This window comes from Equus quagga, chromosome 12 (assembly GCF_021613505.1).
Source record: "Equus quagga isolate Etosha38 chromosome 12, UCLA_HA_Equagga_1.0, whole genome shotgun sequence".
NCBI classification, from domain to species: domain Eukaryota; kingdom Metazoa; phylum Chordata; class Mammalia; order Perissodactyla; family Equidae; genus Equus; species Equus quagga.
Window position 1 is genome coordinate 58089847 of NC_060278.1, and position 23268 is coordinate 58113114.

The 23268-nt window shown below is 38.5% G+C and overlaps 1 protein-coding gene and 1 long non-coding RNA gene across 3 annotated transcripts in view; one reads left to right on the forward strand and one right to left on the reverse strand.

Annotated features, from left to right (window-relative positions):
- Positions 1 to 23268, forward strand: part of LOC124249158 (uncharacterized) — a 47732-nt gene that overhangs the window by 3915 nt on the left and 20549 nt on the right. The window lies entirely within an intron of this gene.
- On the reverse strand, positions 603 to 22842 carry ATP6V1G3 (ATPase H+ transporting V1 subunit G3). Of its 2 annotated transcripts, XR_006891284.1 has the most exons (5): positions 22717 to 22842; positions 10427 to 10527; positions 3606 to 3976; positions 1835 to 1899; positions 603 to 727 (listed from the first exon to the last, which is right to left on the reverse strand). XR_006891284.1 is itself a non-coding variant. In XM_046680029.1 (4 exons), exons 1-3 carry the CDS (start codon positions 22796 to 22798, stop codon positions 3803 to 3805), a joined length of 357 nt encoding a protein of 118 aa, XP_046535985.1. In that variant the 5' UTR covers positions 22799 to 22842; the 3' UTR covers positions 1866 to 1899; positions 3777 to 3802. The 2 variants fall into 2 exon arrangements, 1 of the variants encoding a protein (XP_046535985.1); XM_046680029.1 differs by lacking the exon at positions 603 to 727 and having other exon boundaries at positions 1866 to 1899; positions 3777 to 3976.

A 23268-nucleotide genomic window follows, 5' to 3' on the forward strand; every position in this document is an offset into this window, starting at 1 on the left:
TCTCTGATTATTTTCATGGTTTTATAGTTCTCTGTAGCTGGTCTCTCTCACTCACCACACATCCTGTCCTTAAATTCCTGCTCCACACATCCGAATCTAAAAGTCACATCTCTGTCTTACTCTGCTTGGACTGACAGTAGCATTCAAAACAGATGATCACCCTCTCTTTTTAAAAACAATACCTAATGGGTATATCAGTTATCAATTGCTTCACAACACATCACACTAAAACTCTGTGCCTTAACATAATGATTTATTGTTGCTCATGAGTTTATGGGTCTTCTGTGTGGGTTATATGGTTTCTTTCCTCATCCATGTGTTTATGGTCAGCTGCAGGTAATGTGGTTCTGCTGGTCTAGGCTGGATTCTTGCATTCTGGGTTGACTGGTTCTAGGATGGCCTCATCTGGGTTATTTCAAAATTGGCAGCTTTGCACACTTTGACCAACTCTATTCCACTAGCTCTGTCTATGTAGAAGGTAATAGTGCTGATTTATTGGTGGCAATCTTTGACTTTCTGTGTGTTTGTGTGAACACACAAATCTGAAACCTTTTTATTCCTCTACATTTCTGTAAATTGCATGGTTTTGTTTTCAGGTTCAATAGAAATGAGTAAGAACTTCATGGAGCCGTTTCTCATTTTGTAGTTTCTGATTGTGCAGAGGGTCAAAACAAGGATAGAGGAGAATTAAAAACATCCTTAGGTTATTTCATTTCTGTGTGAAGACCTGTGTGAACAGAAAAAGCATTTTAGATAAATACTTGTGCAAAAAAAGTCAACTTTTCTGTGACTGAGAAGCTATCAAAAATAAATGAGCTATCTCTGAAATACGTAAAACCTTTTTCATATGTAAATAAGGTAAAGTAGCAGCTCTGCCATCTGTGAGAGCATGAGAGTTCTTGGAAAATGACTCATTCAGTTAGGCAAAGATATGAAACCATATTTGAATGTAAAAATATGTGAGTTACAGAGAATCTAGGATGCTACAGATCAGCACAGACTCCTGCCAATGTGGTGTTTAGAATAGTTGTGGGGGTCATTGAAAAATTCACAAATACTGCAAAAGTGGATGAGAAAACTATAACTAGTGAACACTGCTTTTTGAAATTGGTCTGATTTAGGATGTAGAATTAAATATTGAAGGGCCTACACAGATCATTTAGTTCAACAGCATTTTGTCTACTGAAACACTGAAAAAGAACCTGAGGCCTAGAGGGATTGAGGGAGTTGCTAACGGGACGGAGAGAACTTTGGGCATAGCCAGGACCGGATGCACAGGCTGTTGACACTCAATCTTCATCCTCACCTTCTAGGTGTGGCAGCTCTTTACTGCTGAGAAAAGTCCTGCACTGATTTTAGTATGTTTCTATAATGTTGAAGGCCTAAAAACTAATGCTATCTCCTGTGCAGCCTCAGGAATTTATTAACTTGGGTGTTCCAGACAATATATTTGAGCTTTTTACATTAAAAAAATCGACATCTTGATGGTTTTCATGAGATAAGGTGTTTAAGGCAAATCACAAGGGTAAGTTTTTCAGAAGTATATCTTTTCACAAGAAAACTTTTCAAATTTGGGGTTTTACTTACTGCTTTGCATGTCTCACTCTGTGGGTTAGAGTAATTGAATCTCCAAATCTGTTTTGAGGTGGAGATCTTCTATGACTAACCTCATCTTAGAAAGGCAACTTTACTAGATACTTTCCCCTCCTTTTCCCCCTCAAAATTGAGGGACAGTGTTCCTAGGAAAGGTTGCTATCCTTCTGATCGTTAATTGGAGAATCAGTTTTCTTTTTGGTAAATGGAGAAATCTTCCACATAAAACCAATAAACTAACCTGTTTGGTTTTCCTTGCCCAAAATGATGGGAAAACAAGCGGACTTCAAATTTTCTTCCTTTGACCTAAGGCGAATGTAAAATGGAATATTTCTGAGATTTAAAACCATGTGGTAGAATTTTAACTTTGTCTGCTAATGAGAAAGAATGATGCTAGTAATCTAGAACAGTGAGCAATTAGAGTCATTTCACTTTATATTTGGAATTGAGTATATGAAGTTTGGTAACAATGAAAATTTACTAATTAAATTTTGTTTGGACTGGAATTAAAATTTGTCTGCATGTATTATTGGAAAATCAGAATCCCTGGGATTCTTAATGATGGAAGCATAGAGAATTTTTAGGGAAGCAGCATGGTAAGTAATGAAGAGTGGACACATGGAAGTCATATTGCTAGATTGAAGCCCAGCACTGCTGCTGTTACTCAGGAAACTCCAGGCCAGTTCCTTAACCTCTGTTTCCCATTTTGTACAATGGGAATGCTAATGATACCCTCCACAATAAGGTTGAGATCATTTATACATTGCACTTAAAGTACCTGGTACTTGACAAGAAATTTAGCTATTCCTGTCTAGGCAACTGGGCTAATGACATAGTGTCTTAGTCAGTTTGGGGGGCTGCTGTAACAAAGTACCATAGACTGGGTGGCTTATAAATGACAGACGTTTATTTTTCACAGTCCTGGAGGCTGGAAGTCTGAGATGAGGGTACCATCGTGGTCAGGTTCTGGTGAAGACTCTCTTCCAGGTTGTAGACAGCCAACGTCTTGCATCCTCATGTGACAGAAAGAGGGCTGGCTAGCTCTCTGGCCTCTTTTTATGAAGGCACTAATCCCATTCACAAGGGCTCCACACTGGTGACTTAATTACCTCCCGAAGGCCCCACCCCCAAACACTGTGACCTTGGGGATTAGATTTCAACATGCGAATTTAGATGGAGACACAAACATTCAGTTCATAACACATACTAACCTACTATATCTCCTGCGAGTGTTTTCTTCTTTTTAAGCCTAAACATCTATGCTAGCAGCTCAATTAATTATCATTTACGTTTTTCTTTTAAAAAACCGTACTTGAAAGAGAAGAATATCTGGTTCATTGAGTTTAGGCAGAGATGATGGTTATGTAACCCATTTCTCTTTTTCTATCTAGCTCTCTAGCCATCCATTCATCCATCTGTCATCTATTTATATATCCATCCATTCATTTATCTATGTATCATCTATCTCCATCCATCTGTCTATGTATCATCTATCCATCCATCCATCCATCTATCTATCTATCATCTATTTATCTACTTATCTATCCATCCATCCATCCATCCATGTATCATCTATCCATCTATCTATCCATCCATGTATCTATCTATCCATCCTTCCATTCATCTATCTATGTGTCATCCATCTATGTATCTATTTATCTTTCTATCTATATATCCATCCATCCATCTATCTATGTATCATCTATTTATCTATCTATCTCATCTCTCTTTCTATGAAGTTCTTAGTATTCTTCTTTGAACTAATGGTAACATCTTACTGATTTTCTAAATAAAACCCTTGACATGTATACATTTTATATCTGCATAAGAGTCATGATTTTATCCTCTTTAATAATGATCTTTTAACAGCTGCAACTAAGAACACATTTTAAATTGATAAAAAGGAGAAGAAATTGAAAAAAACCCTCATACCCACTGAAAAATGGCCAGGTCCATGTATTTCTGTTATATGCCCAAAAGTAATTACTCCAAGTTAAAAGATAAGATCATACCTGTTACCAGGAAAGCTGTAACAACTTTTTGTTTGTTTGCTTTTAAATTCAGTACTCATGTATGACTTACGTCACATTAAAATCTGCAGATGTCTCATAAATTTCAGATTTACACGTCAAATTTCTTGATATAAACGTGAAGCCATCAGCAACCAGGTGGCACGCACGCACCATTTATTGGACAATAGGGTGCACATTTAGTTGGTGATTCTGTAGTTCATGTGGATTTCTGGTTTCACGTCACAGACAACACTCAAGAGCTGGTTCATCACGTTCTCCATGTACTTGCTGTAACTTCCATTCAGTTCTTTTATCTGCCCTTGTGTTTGTTCTTCTATTTCTTCTGAGAGACTACTCTGAGATCCCATTATCTACCAAGATAAAACAGACAGAATTCACCGCACTGTACATCATATTAAAATTTAATGGTTTTATAAGTTAAATTTGTTTGGGCCTATTTATCAATGACGGTTCTATGGTGTACACATTATGTATTATTTTGCCAGAATGTTCTCAGAGAATGGGTAAAATTACCAACACCATGAGTGGGGTGGATAGACTTTCCTAAACAAAGGAAGCTGGCCTTGGCAGTGCTTCTCTTCTCAGCTGACCCCCACACCGTGCAAATGGAACACAAGTTCACGATCCTCATACCATACACAGATGTTTTTCATCACATTTTTCATATATTTATAATAATTTCTATTCAGTTCCTGCATCTTGCCTATTGCTTACTTTCTGAATTAAAAGTAGAAAATAAAGTTGAAAAACATCGTGAAACCCATTTTTAATGGTTTTTAAAGGACAAATAACTGGTTTGACAATTTTTAAAGTACGTCATCTGAACTGATTAAGTCTTGTTTTTCAGGAAGATAAAGCCACCATATGCCCAGTAAGATACTCTTACGTGCACAGGTGTATCTTTTTGGCTAATAGATATAATCTTGAAAATTTTACTATAATTTGAATTTCTTTCAAATTGAGATATATGCATCCACTTAGTTACATTATAATTTCAGACACGGTTTCATGTATCTTTCTGATTGCTTTTTCATTGGCAGGGGTGCCCAGGATTTCCATCATCTTCTCTATCTTCTTTGCTTCTCTATCCCGTAATGATTTGACTAATACATAATTTCACCAGGGGAGTGACCAATTTAAGGGGATTCTGAGGTGAAACCCTTTGTAAAGTTATCCTTTGCTAAAGCAAACAGACAGCTCCCAATTTACCTCCTTGGTAAACTCAGCCTTTCTCAAACATGGCAGGTTCAGGTGACATAGCTGGTTTTTGTTGGTTTGTTTTTCTGTTCTGTGAGTGTTTAGGGAAAGCATGCATTTAATTTAATCCAAGAGACTCCACTAATGAGGGATTCCTACTGCAGGGCTGATGGACTGTTCTAACTTCTAGACTCCGCATAGTCTTTCTGGGTCCTAAACTTGAAATCAAATGCAATTGAGTCTATAACGTCAAGTCCTTTTCTGTTATATAGGGGCTTCTGCTAATAGGGGCTTCCCAGTTCAAAGAAAATCATTTGGAGGAGATATAGCTTCTAAGACATCAAATAACCTATATAAAATAACATTTTGATAAGTGAGAAGCAAGACATATGCACTAAATTTCCCTTGTTAAAATAGAAGGGATCTGCTTACCAAAATAATTCTACCAAAATCAAACTTTTCCTTTATATCCAATATCTTAACTGAGAAATTCTATCAAACTCAAAAAAATTATTTTTCCTAAATCCAATGTCTTAAGTGGTGAAGAATTTAAAAGACAAACTGTTATGAAACAATTAGCCATTTTTCTTTGGAGTCATGTTAAAAGTAGTTATTATTAAGCTAGATTACTGCAATTATCTTGTGGGACTTTGGAAAAGTCCATCTCAAGCTTAGGTTCTTTATGTCTTAAATGTTTTATTCTTTATGATGAGGCTGTTGTAAAAACTCAACCAGATTCATGAACGCAGAGTGTGCACAGCAGTGCTGTTTGATAGAAATGTCATATAAGGCACAAGGCAAGCCATATAAACTATTTTATTTAATTATTTAATTAATTAATTAATTAATTCTTTTTGAGGAAGATTAGCCCTGAGCTAACATCTGCCACCAATCCTCCTCTTTTTGCTGAGGAAGACTGGCCCTGAGCTAACATCCATGTCCATCTTCCTCTACTTTACATGTGGGACGCCTACCACAGTATGGCTTAGACAAGTGGTGCCATGTCCGCACCCGGGATCTGAACTGGGGAACCCCGGGCCACCTAAGGGGAACATGCAAAGTTAACCACTGCACCACCGGGCAGGCCCCCCGTATATAAGTAATTTTAATTGTTCTAGAATCACATTAAAAAAGTAAAAGGAAATAGGTAAAATTAACTTTAACTATATATTCTGTTTAACCCAAGATATCCATAATATTATTATTTTAGTGTACAATCAATATCAAATTTGTTGCATTATTGTCTTTCATACTAAGTCTTTGTATTCTGGTATTTTACACTTTGCAGAACACCTTAATTTAGACGAGTTACATTTCAAGTGCTCAGTAGCGACAGGTGAAGAGGCCACCATTTTGGACAGTGCAAGTCTAGGGCAATAGATGCCAGCTACTTATCAGTTGTATTCATTTTCTTTTTTTTTTTTTTTTTTGGTGAGGAAGATTGGCCCTGAGCTAACATCTGTTGCCAATCTTCCTCTTTTTGCTTGAGGAACATTGTTGCTGGGCTAACATCTGTACCAATCTTCCTCTATTTTATGTGGGATGTCACCACAACATGACTTGACAAGCAGTGCTAGGTCCTCACCCAGGATCTGAAGCTGTGAATCCTGGCCTGCCAAAGCGGAATGCGCAAACTTAACCACTATGCTACCTGGCGGGCCCCCAAGAGTTGTATTCTTAATGTGCTTTTCTAAGACAATATGATAATTTTCTGAAGATATTTATTATAAAGATGGTGTTTAGCACAGAAGCTTAGCACTGAGGAGTTATGAGTAAATGTTAGTGATTATTATGATGATTTTTCATTGCGTTGCTTGTGATTTTTAATTTTTATAATCTGTCTTACCCTTTCAGAAACATTGGAATGCCCTTGTAAAATAGCCCATAATCCTATGTCTCATATCCTGCATAATTAAATATAATATTATTTCTGAGTTTATTTAATGTGCAGTAATTTGAGTTTCTAGATAGTACTATACCAATGACTAACCATACACAATTTTAAATGGTCTTCCTTGGGAAGATTCCATATGTTTGTATCTGCAGATAGTGTTGATTTCAGCTATGTAGGAGCTTAAATGAGTGAATGTAAGCTCCACAAGCCTGGTGCACAGGAGGTGGTCAACACACATTTGTTGAGCAGATCTCCAGGTATCACTGAGAACTTATTACTGTGCTCTGTTGCTCTTGTTGGTGGAAGTCTGCTGCCTGAATGTTTGGGACATTATCTAAATTAGAAGATGATGGTCATATGACATGTAATGGTACATTTGGTCAAAGGGTGCCATTTAAGGACTTCTCCATGTTAATTTCAAAACTTCAACGTTCAGACTGATGTGTCTAGCTTTACAGCATAACAACCGATGGTGCTGGTGAAATTTTTCAAAGTTCAATAAGTTTCTTTGTAAGTTATTCAAATATTCTAGTTTAAGGGAAGGCAAAGGTTTGGGTCCCATGCACAGTTTTGCATTCTCAACTGGTGGTTGCTTCGAGGAAACAAAATGCTTTCATGATATGAATTCAGGAAGAGAGATTAAAGATAGACAAATCTTCCATAAATCCAAGGCAACCATTTGCAGGTCTTCTATTTAGATTCACGGTCCATCGAACTCTTAGTTGCATTAACGATAGAGTTAGTGTTTCCACTGTAGTCCAGATTGCTTTTTAGCAATGTCATGTCTTCTTCAGTAGAAGAAGGTAGGTTGGATAGAGATGATAAGCAAAGGTAAGTAAATCTTTGATAAAATAGTATTGATATAACCCACTTTGGCTTACCTGCTTCTATTGATAAGTCATGGGACTTGAAAAAACTCAAACATTAACAAGCGCCAAAAGCAACGCAAAAAGTAAGGTGAAGGGGCAACACCCACAGCAGGCAGAATGCTGGCTTCTTGGGTCTCCTCCCAGACCTCTCACTTGCCCTGGGTTAATGATGATGAGACTTAACTGGAACAGCAATATGTCTGACATATGGAGGTCATGCCAAGGAAAGAAGATCTGTGCTAATGGTGTTACAATATGCTTGAAGTAACAGAGTTCCAAATTTGTTGACCTTTCTATGTGAGCTTTTGATCAACTAGCTGGAAAATTGGCTTAGAGCTCTAATTGTGAGAGTGATGAGGGGTTTTAATTATTCTCCAAAGTGGAGAACAAATGTCCTGAACCAGATTTACATCTTATGAGATTCTTCTGGAGAAAAAAAATATTTCAAGAAATTTAACCCAATCTTTTTCTAAAATTATGGTCCATTTTTTAATTAGTTTAAAAATAGCAATATACATATCACAAATATCCTACACAAGATAATAAAAGCTGATTGATATTAAGGCTGATCATTTTCTCAGGTCCAAATATGCCATGGTTATGACAGGACTCAATAGGAAAAATAAAGTCACAGAATAAATGCTTAGTTATTCATTCTTTTAATGAATGTTTATTGTGTACTTACTACAGAGCAGACGCTATTACAATGTTTAGGAAAACAACAGACAACAAAACAAATAACCCACTATTTTTGGTGCTTACAGTTCAGAAGGAAAGATAAGATATTATATATTTACAATAACCAATATTGTAAATATATAATACATGCAGTAGTGATAAATGCTATGACTGCAATGGGGAATTACATCCTTATTTTATGAGAGACACAATTTTAGATAAGGTGATCAGGAAGAGAAGTTAGCAACTGAAGAGAGATCAAAGAAAGATGAATATGTCCAAAAGAAGAGGATTCCAGGGAGCAGATATAGCATATGCAAAGACCCTGTGGCAGTGGCACGTTCAGTCCATTTGAGGAAGAACAGGAAGACAGATATGGCTAGAATAGAACAAGTTGGGAGACAAAGCTAGTAGAAAATATTACCAGCAAGCAAAGTAGATGTTGTATATTGCTTAAAAGTCATCTGGTATTTCCTTATGATTTCCTTTGCAACTGGCTGGCTTCATTCAACAATATTTTCATGAAAATATAAAGAAATGCTTTTTCCTATACTAGCATTTAAAAAATATCTGCAGTTTGCAGTAAACAATAAGTGCATGAAATTTTCAAGGCTAATAGGTTAGAGAGATAGCCAGGGGCTGATCATGGAGGGCTGTATATGCATGTATGGACTTACGGTTTCATAATTCCTTGTTCCAAATATTGGTAGGAAGATTTATATTTTCTGAGTGGTCCACTTTATTCTAGGAAAGACTTTTTATTTTAAGAAACAGCCCACTGGAAAAGTTTTTCCTACCATGGGATCCAATTTATCAGATCCCACGTAAGCTCTGTGCCTACCCCCACTAAAATCGAAGCTGTAAACGGAGAGATTCCCAAACTGCTTGTAGTTCGTCTTGCAATGTCAGGCTTCTGCACAGAGCTGTATTTATATTTTTACTGAGGCAAAAAGAAAATATCACATAAACTTCAGTTACGGCACCTGGAATTTAATAATTTCTTTTAGTCCATGTTGCAACACAGAAAGGAGGATGTTGGCTCTGAAAATTTCATCCACTTATTTTTCACTATAAACAGCAGATATTTAAAAAATGCTAGTGTAGGAAAAAGCGTTTCTTTATATTTTCATGAAAGATTTGTTGGATGAAGCCAGCCAGTTGCAAAGGAAATTGTAAGGAAATACCAGATGACTTTTCAGCAATAAGCAACGCAATCCACTTTGGTCATGTGTAAATCTTGAATTCATCACAGGAAACTTGGCCTAACATGCTCATTCGGTAGCATGAACAAGACTTTTTATTGATTCTACTAGTAAACATTAACAGATAATATGTTTTTTGAAGTTTTTTCCCTGCTGAAGCGTGTTAGTCAATCTGTAGTAGGAATAATACTTTGAACAATCCCTTCGACTTGTGTATTTGAGAATATGATTTTTAAGATACACTGTGCATTAGATAATAGCTGTCGATTGACAGTTTATATGACAGTTCAAAAAAGCTTGACAGTGAAAATGTACAGTCAGTACTAATGGTCCCCAAGTTACAATGGTTTGACTTATGGGATACTATTCAGTAGAGACCATGCTTGCAATTCTCAATTCTGATCTTTTCCCGGGCTGGCGACATGCTGTAGGATCCCCTCTCAAGATGCCGGGCAGCGACAACCACAGCTCCCAGTCAGCCCCACCACCATGAGGGTAAACAACCCATCTGCTTACAACCATTCTGTCCCCATCCAGCCATCCTGTCCTTCACTTTTGGTACAGTGTTCAATCAATTACGTGAGATATTATAAAATGGGCTTTGTGCTAGATGATGTTGCCCAGCTGTAGGCTCAGTTTTCTGGTAAGTGTTCTGAGCACACTAAAGGTAGGCTGGGCTAAGCTGTGATGTTCGGTAGGTTACGTGTATTTATTGCATTTTTGACTTACGATATTTTTGAATTACGACGGGTTTATTGGATGTAACCCTATCAGAAGTTGAGGAAGATCTGCAGTTCTGATAAGCTTAAGATTTAGTTTGATGTTCAGCCTTGGTTGAACTAGATGTGCTCGATCCAGTGCATTCCCTCACTCCCTCCCCATATTCTGCATTAAACCTTATGAATATTCATATCCTATAGACTATGCAGCAGAGAAAGCAGTGCTGGCCTTCTTACTTACCTTAGATTGTTTTAGTCGAAATTCCTTATCTCTCTGCATTCTGTACTGGTCGATTTCTGCCATCGCTTCTTCCTTAGCTTGCTTCAATCTCTTCCCTTTTCCTGAAAATTAACAGAGGCATAGAAGGAAGGATATTTCTTTTTAATATATGTGGAATTTCACACTTGATTTTTTAAAATATGGATGAGATACACATTATTTTATTTTATTTTTTTTTGAGGAAGATTGGCCCTGAACGAACATCTGCTGCCAATCTTCCTTTTTTTACTGAGGAAGACTGGCCCTGAGCTAACATCTGTGCCCATCTTCCTCTACTTTATATGTAGGACGGCTTGGCTTGATAAGCAGTGCTAGGTCTGCACTTGGGATCCGAACTGGTGAACCCCGGGCCACTGAAGCAGAGTGTGCTAACTCAGCCACTATGCCACCAGGCAGGCCCAAGATCCACGTTATTTTTTGACAATTTTTTTTCTAAAATGGCAAGCTTCATTAAAAAAAAATAGATATTTAAAATTGCTTATTTTTTCGATTGGGTTCTTTAAAACATGAAAATGATGACTTTCTTTCACACTTCCATGTTTAAGTAAACTATCTGCCCATTTACTCACAGCAGTAACAGCCAGAGAACAGATTTTAGCTGTCACTTACTCCAAAAGACATTATTTGGTCCGATTTTCTGTCCTGATTTGCTGCCAGGAATCCTTCAGTCCTCACCAACTGGATCCTATTTAACACTGGCAGATCTCCAAAAGCACTAACAAATATGCAACTCAGACTCTATCAAACCGACTTACAATTTTTTACAGGATTTTATTGGGATTTTTTTTTCTTACCATTTGTTGACTCTAGAATGTCTGATTAAGCCCCACAGCACATCAAAGTCAATATTTTTTTTGCAGTAGCTTTCTCTGAGGGGGACATGAAAGTGGTTGTAAAACCAATTGTTTTTAATGGCTGGGAGCTCTAGTTAAGTCGCTCTCTTTTCTTTTATTAAGAGCAAAGGTGTAAACCTTAAGCCAGCAGACAGTAATGTAGATGAAAGTTGCAGACAAATACAATGCTGTGGGGGTCATTAGCTAAGAACAGGACTTTTTGGACAAGCAGAGTAAGTTTGGGGGTTATAGACTAATATTAATTGCTGTTCTGTCCCCACCACCCCCGACCTTCAGGGGGTTAGGTACTAACGCTTTGCGATCATTAAAACTTTAAAGAAACTCTGAACTGTGTTAAAATGCTTTTTTCTCTGAGTCTATTGTCTTTCTATTTCAGTTAAATGCCTTCATTCTTTTGCCCACTTAATATAGTTTCTCTTCTCTGAAAATGTCTCTTAAGCTTTTGTTTATAATTTTTGTCGAGTTTGTTACATCGTGTAGATTCTGAACTGAATGTGTCCTCATTAAGCAGCATATTTGACATAAACTTTTATCTACCTGCTATCTACGTATAGGTTTTTTTTTTTTTGGAGGAAGATTAGCCCTCAGCTAACTACTGCCAGTCCTCCTCTTTTTGCTGAGGAAGCCTGGCTCTGAGCTAACATCCGTGCCCATCTTCCTCTAGTTTATACGTGGGACGCCTACCACAGCATGGCTGCCAAGCAGTGCCATGTCCGCACCCGGGATCCGAACCAGCGAACCCCGGGCCGCCGAGAAGCGGAACGTGCGAACTTAACCGCTGCGCCACCGGGCCGGCCCCCTTTTTTTTTTTTTAAAGATTTTATTTTTTCCTTTTTCTCCCCAAAGCCCCCCGCTACGTAGTTGTATATTCTTTGTTGTGGGTCCTTCTAGTTGTGGCATGTGGGACGCTGCCTCAGCGTGGTTTGACGAGCAGTGTCATGTCGGCGCCCAGGATTCGAACCAACGAAACACTGGGCCGCCTGCAGTGGAGCACGCGAACTTAACCGCTCGGCCACGGGGCCAGCCCCTACGTATAGGTTTTTATATGCCTTTGTTTTTAGGTAGCTTTGTAGCATTTGAGTATAGCTGGTTTCTCAATTTCTCTCTCTGCTAGATATGAGTCGCTTTGCTAGTCCCGTGTATAAATGGAATAAAGATAGATTCACTGAGTTATAAATTGAAATGTGTCTCTTTTAATACTTTTTACCCTTAGATAGGGGGAGTGCGTAGACCTCATTCAGAGCAGATATTTAGTTCTGTCTTTACTCCCTTTAAAATCCAAGGTCTGGTAAAAGTTAGCACTCTTCTGATGCTTGAGGCTCCACGGAACATTAACAGCAACGCCTACCTTCTTCCTACTTAATTAACACTCATAACCATTTTGTATATACAGATTCCTTCATTCTCTACAGTTCTAACCATTTGGTAGCCACGGAACACGTACTATTCACGGAACAAATTGGTGATATGTTGGTAGGGGGAAAACTATTCTTTGATCCCCAGCCCTCTTTCATATTACTGCTTCTCATTCCTATTAGGACAAAAATATGTTTAAGATATCTTAACATTTTCTTAGTAATAATGGGCTGTAGGATACATAACTATTTTATAAAAAAATCACATAAAACATCATTACTCTCCACCTTAGTTACACAATATGTAAAAATATTGGTTTCAAAGTCATGACTGTAGCACATAAAAAAATAACAATAACAGGCAAAGCTCTGCGCGCCCTACCCCTGAGCAAAATCCAGCGCTCCACTTAAGAGGCTGTATATTAACTCCATCACACAGTGACAGGCTCAGAGTGTGTCTGTGATTCCCCGTCATGGCACCAGTCACCTGCTGGTTCTCATTCAATTAAATAGGAGAGCCACAGGGAAAACGCTGCTGGCACAGCAATTTTCTGGATCGACTCAGCAGCTGCCGCCGTGTGAGAGCCCGCATATGCTACACCTGATTTAATCCAGTGGAAGAAACTGGAGCCTGAAGGCCGCTGTTTTGCTAGAGGTGAGGCAAAATGAGTGTACCGAATCCACACCTATTAACCTCCAGCCTGCTCCTCTGTCTGTATACGATTTCCAAATTTTAAAATTGTACTTCTTTCTTCTTGAGCATTTTTTAAATGCTACTGGGAACCAAAAGATGTTCATATCCCTGTTTTTCAATACTTTCTGTATCGAACATAAGGGTGACCACATAGCATCGTCCAAATGCGACCATCAAATATTTGCTCCTTAAGTTCCTTCAAGGTCACACAAGCTTATCAGGACAAATGTTCTGGGTTTTGGTTTAGAGAATGTTGTTATCTTATGCATCATGATTTTAAATCCTGGGAAAGCAGCTGCTGCAGAGTGATGCCGGAAAGGATGGTTTTAATTTACCATCCATTATTCATTCAATATTTATTGAACACCTACTATACATAAATTATGCATAGGCTTAGACACAGAGGATAAAGAAATACATTTGATATGGTCCTTGCCTCCAGTTGGCATAAATACAGTGTATTTTGGAAATATGTACATGCTGTTCCAGCTTCCAAGAGGAAAATTACAAAATACGTGAAATTGTGAAGAATACACAAAATCAACTCTGAAAACAGAGGAACATAAATCTTGGTTCTATTTGTTCCATGGCAGTCAAAAATCACAACATTTATGGAAACTTCTGCTACTAAAATTCTAGAGAATCTGTGCTTGCCCTCCACTCCAATAGTCATGTTATGTCTTATGCTAACAGATTAAGTCAAAAACATAAACAAATAGACCCAGATATACAGAACTGGACTCAGAGAAGGCTGCCAGGGGAGGTCAGGCAAGATCTCTATGGAGGGAACCATTAAGCTAAATAGACTTATAAGCCTGGACAGAAATGGGGATGGACAGTCCATTTTGGAGATTAGAAAAAGGGCAAGAAGATCTTTTCTAAGATATTTTTGGGACCTCTTTGTAAATGGTTCCATCTTAATAAAGTCATTCATTTTTCGACATGTGGCTTGTTATGCAGATATGTTCTATATTCAGCAAGTCATTACTGAGATATATTCTGTAGGATGTTTCTGGGAGGAAAAGAAGAGAAAGATGTCTGGATTGATTTGCAGTTGATTTGTGGAGAAAGGATTAAAAAATCAATTCTGAGCGGGTTAAAACTGAACTCTGTGTGGAAGGCAGAGGGCAATGCTTAAAGATGGACTCCTGCCGGCTTCTTGGCTGGGAAAGGCCAACTGAACTGAGTCTTCCAACAAGCAAATGAGCCCTGGGAACACAGAGAACCCTACTCTGTTGCTTGGATTGCTAAATTGGTTCTGGAACCTTCTCCTGATGAGAAAGATGGGTTTTCATTTATCATTTCAGAAAGGCATCAGAATTATACACTAGGCACTAGTACAATAAGGTATTAGAGGCTTTGTAACCTTGAGCAAGTTATTTAGAGTTTCTGAACCTGAGTTTTCTCATCTATAAAACAGACCTAATAATCTACTGCAAAGAGTCCTTAGAAGGATTAGAAAAACATGTTTATGAAGTGCTTGATGAAGAATATTCAGTAATTTCTAATCATTATTAGAAAACAGGCCCATTTCCTGGGGCCTTTTGCTAGGAAGGAAGGCAGGGTAAAGAGTGAGTTTGAGAAGACCTCAGGCCGTCACCAACAAAACCTCTGTAGGCTTCCTTGAGGACACGCAAGTGGAGGTATTCAGAGGGCAGCTGGACAGACAAATTTGGAATCCAGGAGAAAGGTCTGAGAGGGAGACAGAGATTGGCATGTCAATCATCTGGGTTTGTGTACATGCCAGTCATAGTGATGGGGTTTGGGCTGAAATCAAGGGGGAGTGTACAGAGGAGGAGAAAAGAGGCCTAAGGTCTCCAGCTTGGGGAATGCCAACATTCGAGGGATGAGAGAAGGAAGAGGAGCCTTAGGAGGAGCCTGAGGTCAGAGAAGTAGGGGAAACCAAACGAGAGGAGAGAACACTCAAGGAGGATGTGGCCAACAGTATCAAATATTACTCGGAAGGTAAATAAGAGACATTTAATCAACCAATATTCCTGGATGTCAACTATGTGCCACACACTGTTCCTGGTCTATCAATACAACTGTGAAAATCGTGAAGAGACAAACTGTCAGCTCTCGTGGGGCTTGCATTCTGAGTACAGTCGAGGGAGATGGCAATAGAAAGCAGACAAGAGGTGTATGATATGACAGGGATGATGAGTTCCATGAAGAAGAAGAAAGGAGCATAAGGGATAAGGATGTGGTGGTGAGTCCTCATTTAGATCAGTCAAGTGTCTTGGAAGAAGAGATAGATGAGCAGAGACCTGAAGGCATAAGGCAACTAGCCATGCAAATATCTGAAAGGGAAAAACATTCTGGGAAGAAGGAACAGAAAATGCAAAGACTCTGAGTGAGAGGGTATTTGATACATTCCAAGAACAGTAAAAACACTATCGTGACTGGGTCAAAGAACAGAATAGGTGAAAGTTAGATGCTATCAGAGAGGCAGTCCTGGGGCCAGGTCACATAGAGCTCATGGGGCTTGGAAAGGATTTTGGTCCTTGGGATGCTAAATCCGTGAAGGATTTTCAGCCAAGGCGTAGCATAATACTACTGATGATTTAAAAGGATTTCTTTGGCTGGTGTGGTGAAAAGAGATTGTAGGAGCAAGGCAGAAGCAGGAAGATCAGTTTGAAATCTATTGCAATAGTTCAGACAAATATTAGTGATTGCTGGAAATAGTAAAGTAGCAGAGGAATTGGCAAGATGTTATCTATATTTGGAAATCAGAGTTGGTGGATAAATATGAGAGACAGTGATGAGTCATGATGACTCCAACATTTTATTTTGGAGGTGGAGTCAAGAATGCAGTTTAATTGAGATGCCTGTTAAACAGCTGGTTGCAATGGTGAGAAGGCTGATAAATTTGGACATCAGGGAAGCGATTAGAGCTGGGAATATCAAGTTTGGGATCATCAGCAGGAGCCGGTATTGGAAGCCATGGGATTAGATGTGATCACCGAGGAGGTGGCTGCAGATATGGAAGAGAAGAGGTCCAAATTGGGGACCCAGCTTTAGAGACTGGGAAGATGACAGCAAGCCACCCATGACAGTGGTGTCAAATGAGGGAAGACTTTCAAAGATAAAGAGGGATCCAACTGTGACTGAGATATTGAAGTAATATTGGGTTTAGCAACATCGGTGGTCTTCGCAAGAGGAGCTTTGGTGGAGTTGTAGGGACAAAAGTCTGATTCAAGTGGGGTCTGGAGAAAGTGGAATAGAAAAATGTAGACATGGGGAATACAAACAACTTCTTCGAGAGGTTTTCACTGACAAAGAGGGATAAGGAAAATAAGGGCTCAAGACGGTCAAGTGGATTTGACAGTCCTAGGATGCTGTGGGTTGAATTATGCCCTTCAAAATGATGTGTTTAAATCCTAACCCCAGGGACCTGTGAATGTGACCTTATTTGGAAATAAGGTCTTTGCAGATGTCATCAAGTTAAGGTGAGGTCATACTGGATTAATATGAGCCCTATATCCAATGACCAGTGTCCTTATAAGGAGAGGGAGATTTGGACACAGAGACATAGAGACACAGAGCAGACACACAGGGAAGAAGGCCATGTGATTACAAGAGGCAGAGACTAGAACGATGCAGCTCCAAGCCGAGGAATGCCAAGGATTGCTGGTAATCACCAGAAGCCAGGAGAGAGGCAGGGGATGGATTCTCTCGCAGAGCCTCTGGAAGGAGCCCACCCTGCAGGCACCTTGTGTTTGGACTTCTGGCCTCCAGGACTGTGAGATAATACATTCATGTTGTTCTAAGCCACCCTGTCTGTGGTAATTTGTTATGGCAGCCCTGGGAATCTAATACAGAGGCTCGGTGAGAAAGAGAGAGACACGATGTCAAAGAGTAGGTATCCAAACGAATGCACCACCTGACAAAAATATGCATCAACAAAACAGAGGCCACCTTGATTTGGTATGAAAACAAAGGGCATATTGGGAATTTTTGGAGATTTTTCTCTGTTAATGATAACCATTTTTATTCTGTTCTACCATGCAGAAGAAAAAAAAAACCACCTTTCTTGGCTTTTGGGGGTTGTTGATATTATAAAACCAACCTGGTTCAAAGAATGCTATTATTTTGCTCACCTATTACAAACATTGGAAAAAGTAATGTTACCAAGAGAACAAAGCAGCAGCCTCTCCTGGAGCCTGTGACTGTGACACAGTTTCTCTTCTGACCCCCTTCCTACCCTGTTTCTTTGGTGTTGCCTTTTCCTTCTATGTTCCTTGTTAAAAAAATCATAGGTAGTTTTGTGTAGATCCCGGACTGAATATAAGCAAATGCTATTAATAGATGAAAATGTTCTGTGGTTGTTATTTTAATAGGACCCACTCAAAGAAATAAAAGTCCAATAAACCTACAAATACCCCATTAGTCTGTGGACTATAAAGAAAGAGGAAGAATTTACAAGCCTACAAAACACACAAGACAGGGCTGTGAAATTCTAATAGAACAACTCTGATTTTATTAGTTTATTAAAAGTCATGTCTTCATGAATCAGAACATTCCCTTGCATCGTGAAGAATTTATTAAATCAAGGTGCTTGGGTAAATAATTTGGAAGATCTGCGTGTTAGGAAACAAATAGGCAATTAGCTATTTAAAAAAAATATTGGTGGTTGGCATCCTATAGACCGACAAAAATCAACCGCATTACTTTATTAGCTGATGCATTATCTAAGTAGAAGTATTTTCTTAAGTATTTATTTTGCACCAAAGTATAATTCAGAGGACTTCAAGGAAGACCAAGCTTAAGAAGTCAAGGGGATTCCATCATTTTGTTGTATTCTTTGACAGAATCCTTTTTATTGAGTAGTGGGAGAATATTCATAGCCAACATTTGTGGAGCAACTGTTATGTACCAAGTGTTTTTTTAAAGTCTTTTATAAGTTTTAACTCATTAGTGGTGACAACAACACCACTAGGTAGATACCGTTATCTCCATTATGAGGCTAAGGAAACTGAGGCACAGTGAGGTTAAGTTAACCTGCCCAACGTCACCCGGCTGGTAGGAGGCAAAGCTGGTTTGAACCTAAGCAGAGCAGCTCCAGGAAGTAAGCACTGACCACACTATCCTGATGGAAAACCCTAGGAGTGTGTCCTCCATTTTTATGAAGATGTCTATAGCTTTTAGAACGTGTTTAACATACCTGCTTGTTCGGTTTTTCCCATATCCAGATTTGAACATTTATATTATTGACCACGTCTTTGATCTCTACCCTGTAATGCAATTCCTCATTCTGAATTAAACGCAAATGCTATTTTCTGCAGCTGCCAAAGTGGACAGATTGAGTGTTGATTTGTGGGAGAGGCTGTGGTGTACCTTTGGAAATAATTCGGAGTTGTGGGTTCTTTACGTGATGTTTTCTTGCGTGTATTTGAGCATTTCAAAAGAACAGTGTCAATGCAGAGCTGTAGGGTTTTCTAGGCTTGCAATGGGTATAAATGAAATGAATCCTGCTCTCATAGAAAGTCATAACTAAATGTAAAAAATATCAGGTGTTTCAGAGAAACACAAGTCTGTTCCTCCTGTTGATGCTGGTATCTTGAATTTCTAATCTAATTCTGACCGAAGATGCAATTCAATTCCGCAAACCTGGAGTTGCGGGCCAGGTCTGATGTTCTGCTGTAAAATTGTCACTTGTCTTGGATGAACACACACACTTTTATGTTTTGATTAGTGAAGAATTTTTCAGGCAAAATGTGTTAACTTCAAGTTAGATAATTTAAAATAGTGCCAACCTAGTGTGATTCCACCTAATTTCAACCAAACAGTAAGGATGTGTTGCACACAAAAAATGTGTGAGTGTCTTAACTAATAAATATAATTTAATCCGTAATCAGTGAATAGAGGGGAATATCTGAGCTTTTCTAGGCATCTCACTAGGAGTAGTCCAGGTCTCACCCATCATGGGAGAAGTTGACCCAGAACTTGCAGCAATTGTGAACAAGAATGAAAATAAGTTGCTCTATTTCACCCTTCTATTGTTATTACTTATAGTAATATGCGAGTATACATGTTATGTAAGCTAAAAAGAAAAATAACTATTTAGTTCGTACTCACTATCTTACACATCGTTTTCCGTTCATTAAAACATCTTGGCCATATATATACATAACTTATGTTTTTATTTTAAAAAAAGGAAGGTTGAAGCTCAGAGATGCTAAATAACTTATACAAAGACATTTAAGAAAGAGCCAATGCTTTTTCTACTCTGCCACCTCACATCCCAACTTTTCAAGCCTGTTCACAATCCACCCCACTCCCCCAGAACACTCTCTCCCAGGAGATGGAGAGTGTCTTGAGAGTAGGGACCTGTATATTCCATTTCCAGAGACCTAACAGCCTTCAGGAGGGTTCCTGACACATTAAGTCCACAAACCCTTATCTGTAGCCCTTAAGGCAGAACCTTTATACCACCTACCGTACTATGTAACAACTTCACTGGGCTCTGAGGCTGTCCTCCTCAATGGGATATATTAACATTTTTGCAGCATACTATATAAATACTGCCACCTTATTAATCTTGTGTTTTTCTAAAACAATTAACATGTGAATTTCTGTTTCTCTCTCTGTCCTTCTCCCTCTCCCTCCCTTTCTTTCTTTTTTGAATACATACTCGGGAGTCCTGCTCTAGCAGAGACTGTGGGCAAGCTTCTGAGAGGCTTTCAAAGAAATGGATTTAGGAAAGAGAAAGTGCTCATAGACCTTCGACAATGGTGTTCGCTAGTGTGATTTTTTTGGTTCTCATTCTGAATCTCTATTCTGCCTTCATATGTCAGATTTTCAAGTGAATCTCTTTATGGAAAAAAATAAAGTGAGGTATATGGGTTTATAAAAATGATGCCTATCTGTACTTCTCAGGTCATTATTCCTTTCTCTTTTTTTCATACTCACTTATGCATTTCTCTCACTGAAGAATTCTTTAAGGAAGAGACTAGGTTTGCTCACTCGTGTGTATATCAAAGTGGCTTGGACATAGTCGGCACCCGATAAGTACTTATTGAATTAAATAAGTGAATGGAATAAGAACTAGCAAAATATGAGATGAGTTACAAAACTAGATACAGAGATATTTTATTTTGCTATAGAATGCTTAAGAAGTGAGTACGATGGGTACTGTCATTCACGTTGTAACTATAAACTGCTGACTGCTGATGGCTATGTAAGAAAACACCTCCTACCCAGTGAAAACTGTCCTCGAAGGCTGAGCTTTCTGAGGCGAAGAGGACAGACTGACATTCTCTGTAAAACTGAGTGCAGAGGTTAGTTGTTGAAATAACATGTGGAAAAATATTTTCCAAAATGTTTTTACAGACTGAATGTTTACTATTACTGGTTGAGTATTTGCTTGCATATTTCTGAACAAAGACCAAGAGAAAAAGTACACAAGTACTTTAAGTTACTGGCAAATATATTGAACATTTTGTACACAAATGATACAATATGTAGTTTCCAATACTGACTTCTGAGGAAAGGTTGTCCAAGGACAGCGTATTTGCTAGAGGAAAGGAAAAGAAACTTGGCTTTCCTATTTATTATGAAATCTAAGGCTAGATTGTTCTGAGGAGTTCCCACCTCCAACCTACCTCCATGATTTGCAATACTTTTCTTCTCTAATGTCTTTCAAAAAGGAGAGAGAATTGGTAAAAATCATTCAAATCATATGATAATATTGATTATTTTTTTTTGCTCGGTATTGTCATTTTGTTTCTTCTATAATGAGGAAGCAAAGGTAACATAAATATCACAGCTTAAAATAAGTTGGTCTTTTCTGGAAGTTTTAAATGTAGTTCAAGAAATTTGAATAAAGATAAGGGAGTTTTCTATACTGTTTTAACCAGCAGTTCTGGACTGCTGTGTTTTTTAGAATTACTCTGCATTCATACGTTTTGCAATCATTTGCATGGTTTCTTGTGGAAAAAGAAATTGAGAAGTAGTTCAAGTTTGTCTTCATTATCTTCCTACCTCCTTTCCTCTTCCAGCACCTCCATGTGGAGTCTTTCCCTTTTTTGTCGTTGATGCCCACATTTCTGAGTGTTCAGGAAATCAATTTGTCTTAAGAAAAGAAAATTATTTGACCTGTGGTCAAAAACCCCAGTGGGCTGAGCATACTTCACTCCCGACTTTCCTCTTCTGTTACAATGTGTTGTTCCCGCATCTCACTCAGTATATTTAATCAATTTTTCCAGCACCTACTCTATTCCTATCACTGCATTCATCCGAAGATTTACATATGCAACACTTTTAAGACATGACCCCCATCTTGCTCGACTTCGAATTAATTGCAGTGGCAGGACATGTAATTAGAAAGAAGGTAAATGACACAAATTATTACAGATTAATGATATGATATGAAATGGGATAGTCCAGGGAACCTGAATTAGAGTTGTAGATCTGTAACATCTTAGTTTATTCATTATAAAAATTACACAAATTTTGTATTGTAGTTGAGATCTTGGCTTGGGAATCAGACTCCACCCAAACCCTGTCTCTATCCTTTATATGAACTTGGGCAAGTTGCATAATTTCTCTAAGCATCACTTTCCCCTTTTGCAAAAAGAGTTGGTGTGAGGAGTAAATAAGCATTAAGCATGTTGCCTGACACAATATTTTCTGTTTTTAAAAATATGACCTTTGTAAAATTATAAAAAACTCTCAGTTTCTACATACATCAAATAGGAGTAACAGTAACACTAAATCCATATGGATGTTGTGAATATCAAAAAGGATAGGAAGGACACTGAAGTTTATCGAGAACATTCTATGTGCAAAGATATAGATCATGACTCAATAAAAAGTTAGAAAATGAGAATCAAGTAGAACTAGATAAAACATTGGAAATTAAAAAGCCATCAAGAGAGGGATGAGAATGAGCTATTGACTATTATCACAATTTTACGGAAACAGAAACTGATGCTTACAAAGGATCAATAACTTGCTCAAGTTCACTCACCAGTAAGTAGATTCAATCTGGAAGTTGTCTATCTCTTAACCATTTCACAATATTGAGAAACTGAGGCGTGGCGGCCTTAAGGAAGTTGCAGAGAGAGGGCCTAAGCTTCTGTCTCCATAGCTTCTATGTCCATTATCATCCCACTTAGCATATGACCTCTCAAAGGAACTTGAGTTAGGGAACGTCGCCCCCACTACAGTGATGGGGATCCTAGGACTGTGTAGTTTAATGAACTGGCCATGGTCTCATGGAGAGTGAGGTGGAACCAGGCTGTGAACCAGAGTCTGCCTGCTCCTGAGGTCCGTGCTCATCCCACTGCATGACCCTCATCCATTTTCTGACAAATCCCTCACAAGTCAGACAGAATGGAGACTTACTCTTCTTGGCTTCCTCTAGCTTGTCCTTTGCCCTTTTTTCTGCCTGAAGGAGCTGTTGGATCCCCTGAGACTGGCTGGTCATGGCAGCCTGCTTCAAGTCGGGTAGCTTCTGTGAAATCTGCGATGCCACAGTCCATTTATCCTTACAGAAATCACCACATAACTCAGACTGTTGTGTCAACAGTGAGTTCTAAACACAGCTGTTTATTCCAAAATGGCCTGATTGGGCCAGATAGCTGGGCCCAAGGAGATCCCAAGGGTGGAATCCAGAAAAACAAGTTCAGTCATTGTGAGGAAGCTGAGAACTTATCATTTCTGCCAACTTCAGCTCTTCTATATGACATTAGGTGACTTGAATGGGCTGTTGAGTCTACTTGTAATAAATGAGTAAGATCTCCTTCACAAGATTAGCTTCCCTCTTCTTCCAAGAAATATTAACTTGATTATTAACTGAATTTTTCTTTCCATTTACAAGATCTTTCTCTGTTCTTTGTCCAGGCCATTCCAGTTTTAGGTCTTTTTTTCTCTTTGTTTCCAGTGATTCAATTATCT

Coding starts and splice junctions, on each gene's coding strand:
- ATP6V1G3 (XM_046680029.1), bottom strand. CDS start 22,798: ATGACCAGCCAGTCTCAGGGGATCCAACAGCTCCTTCAGGCAGAAAAA. Junction 10,528..22,716: donor GCTAGAGGAAGCCAAGAAGA/GTAAGTCTCCAT, acceptor GTTAATTTTCAG/GAAAAGGGAAGAGATTGAAG. Junction 3,977..10,426: donor TTCGACTAAAACAATCTAAG/GTAAGTAAGAAG, acceptor TTATCTTGGTAG/ATAATGGGATCTCAGAGTAG.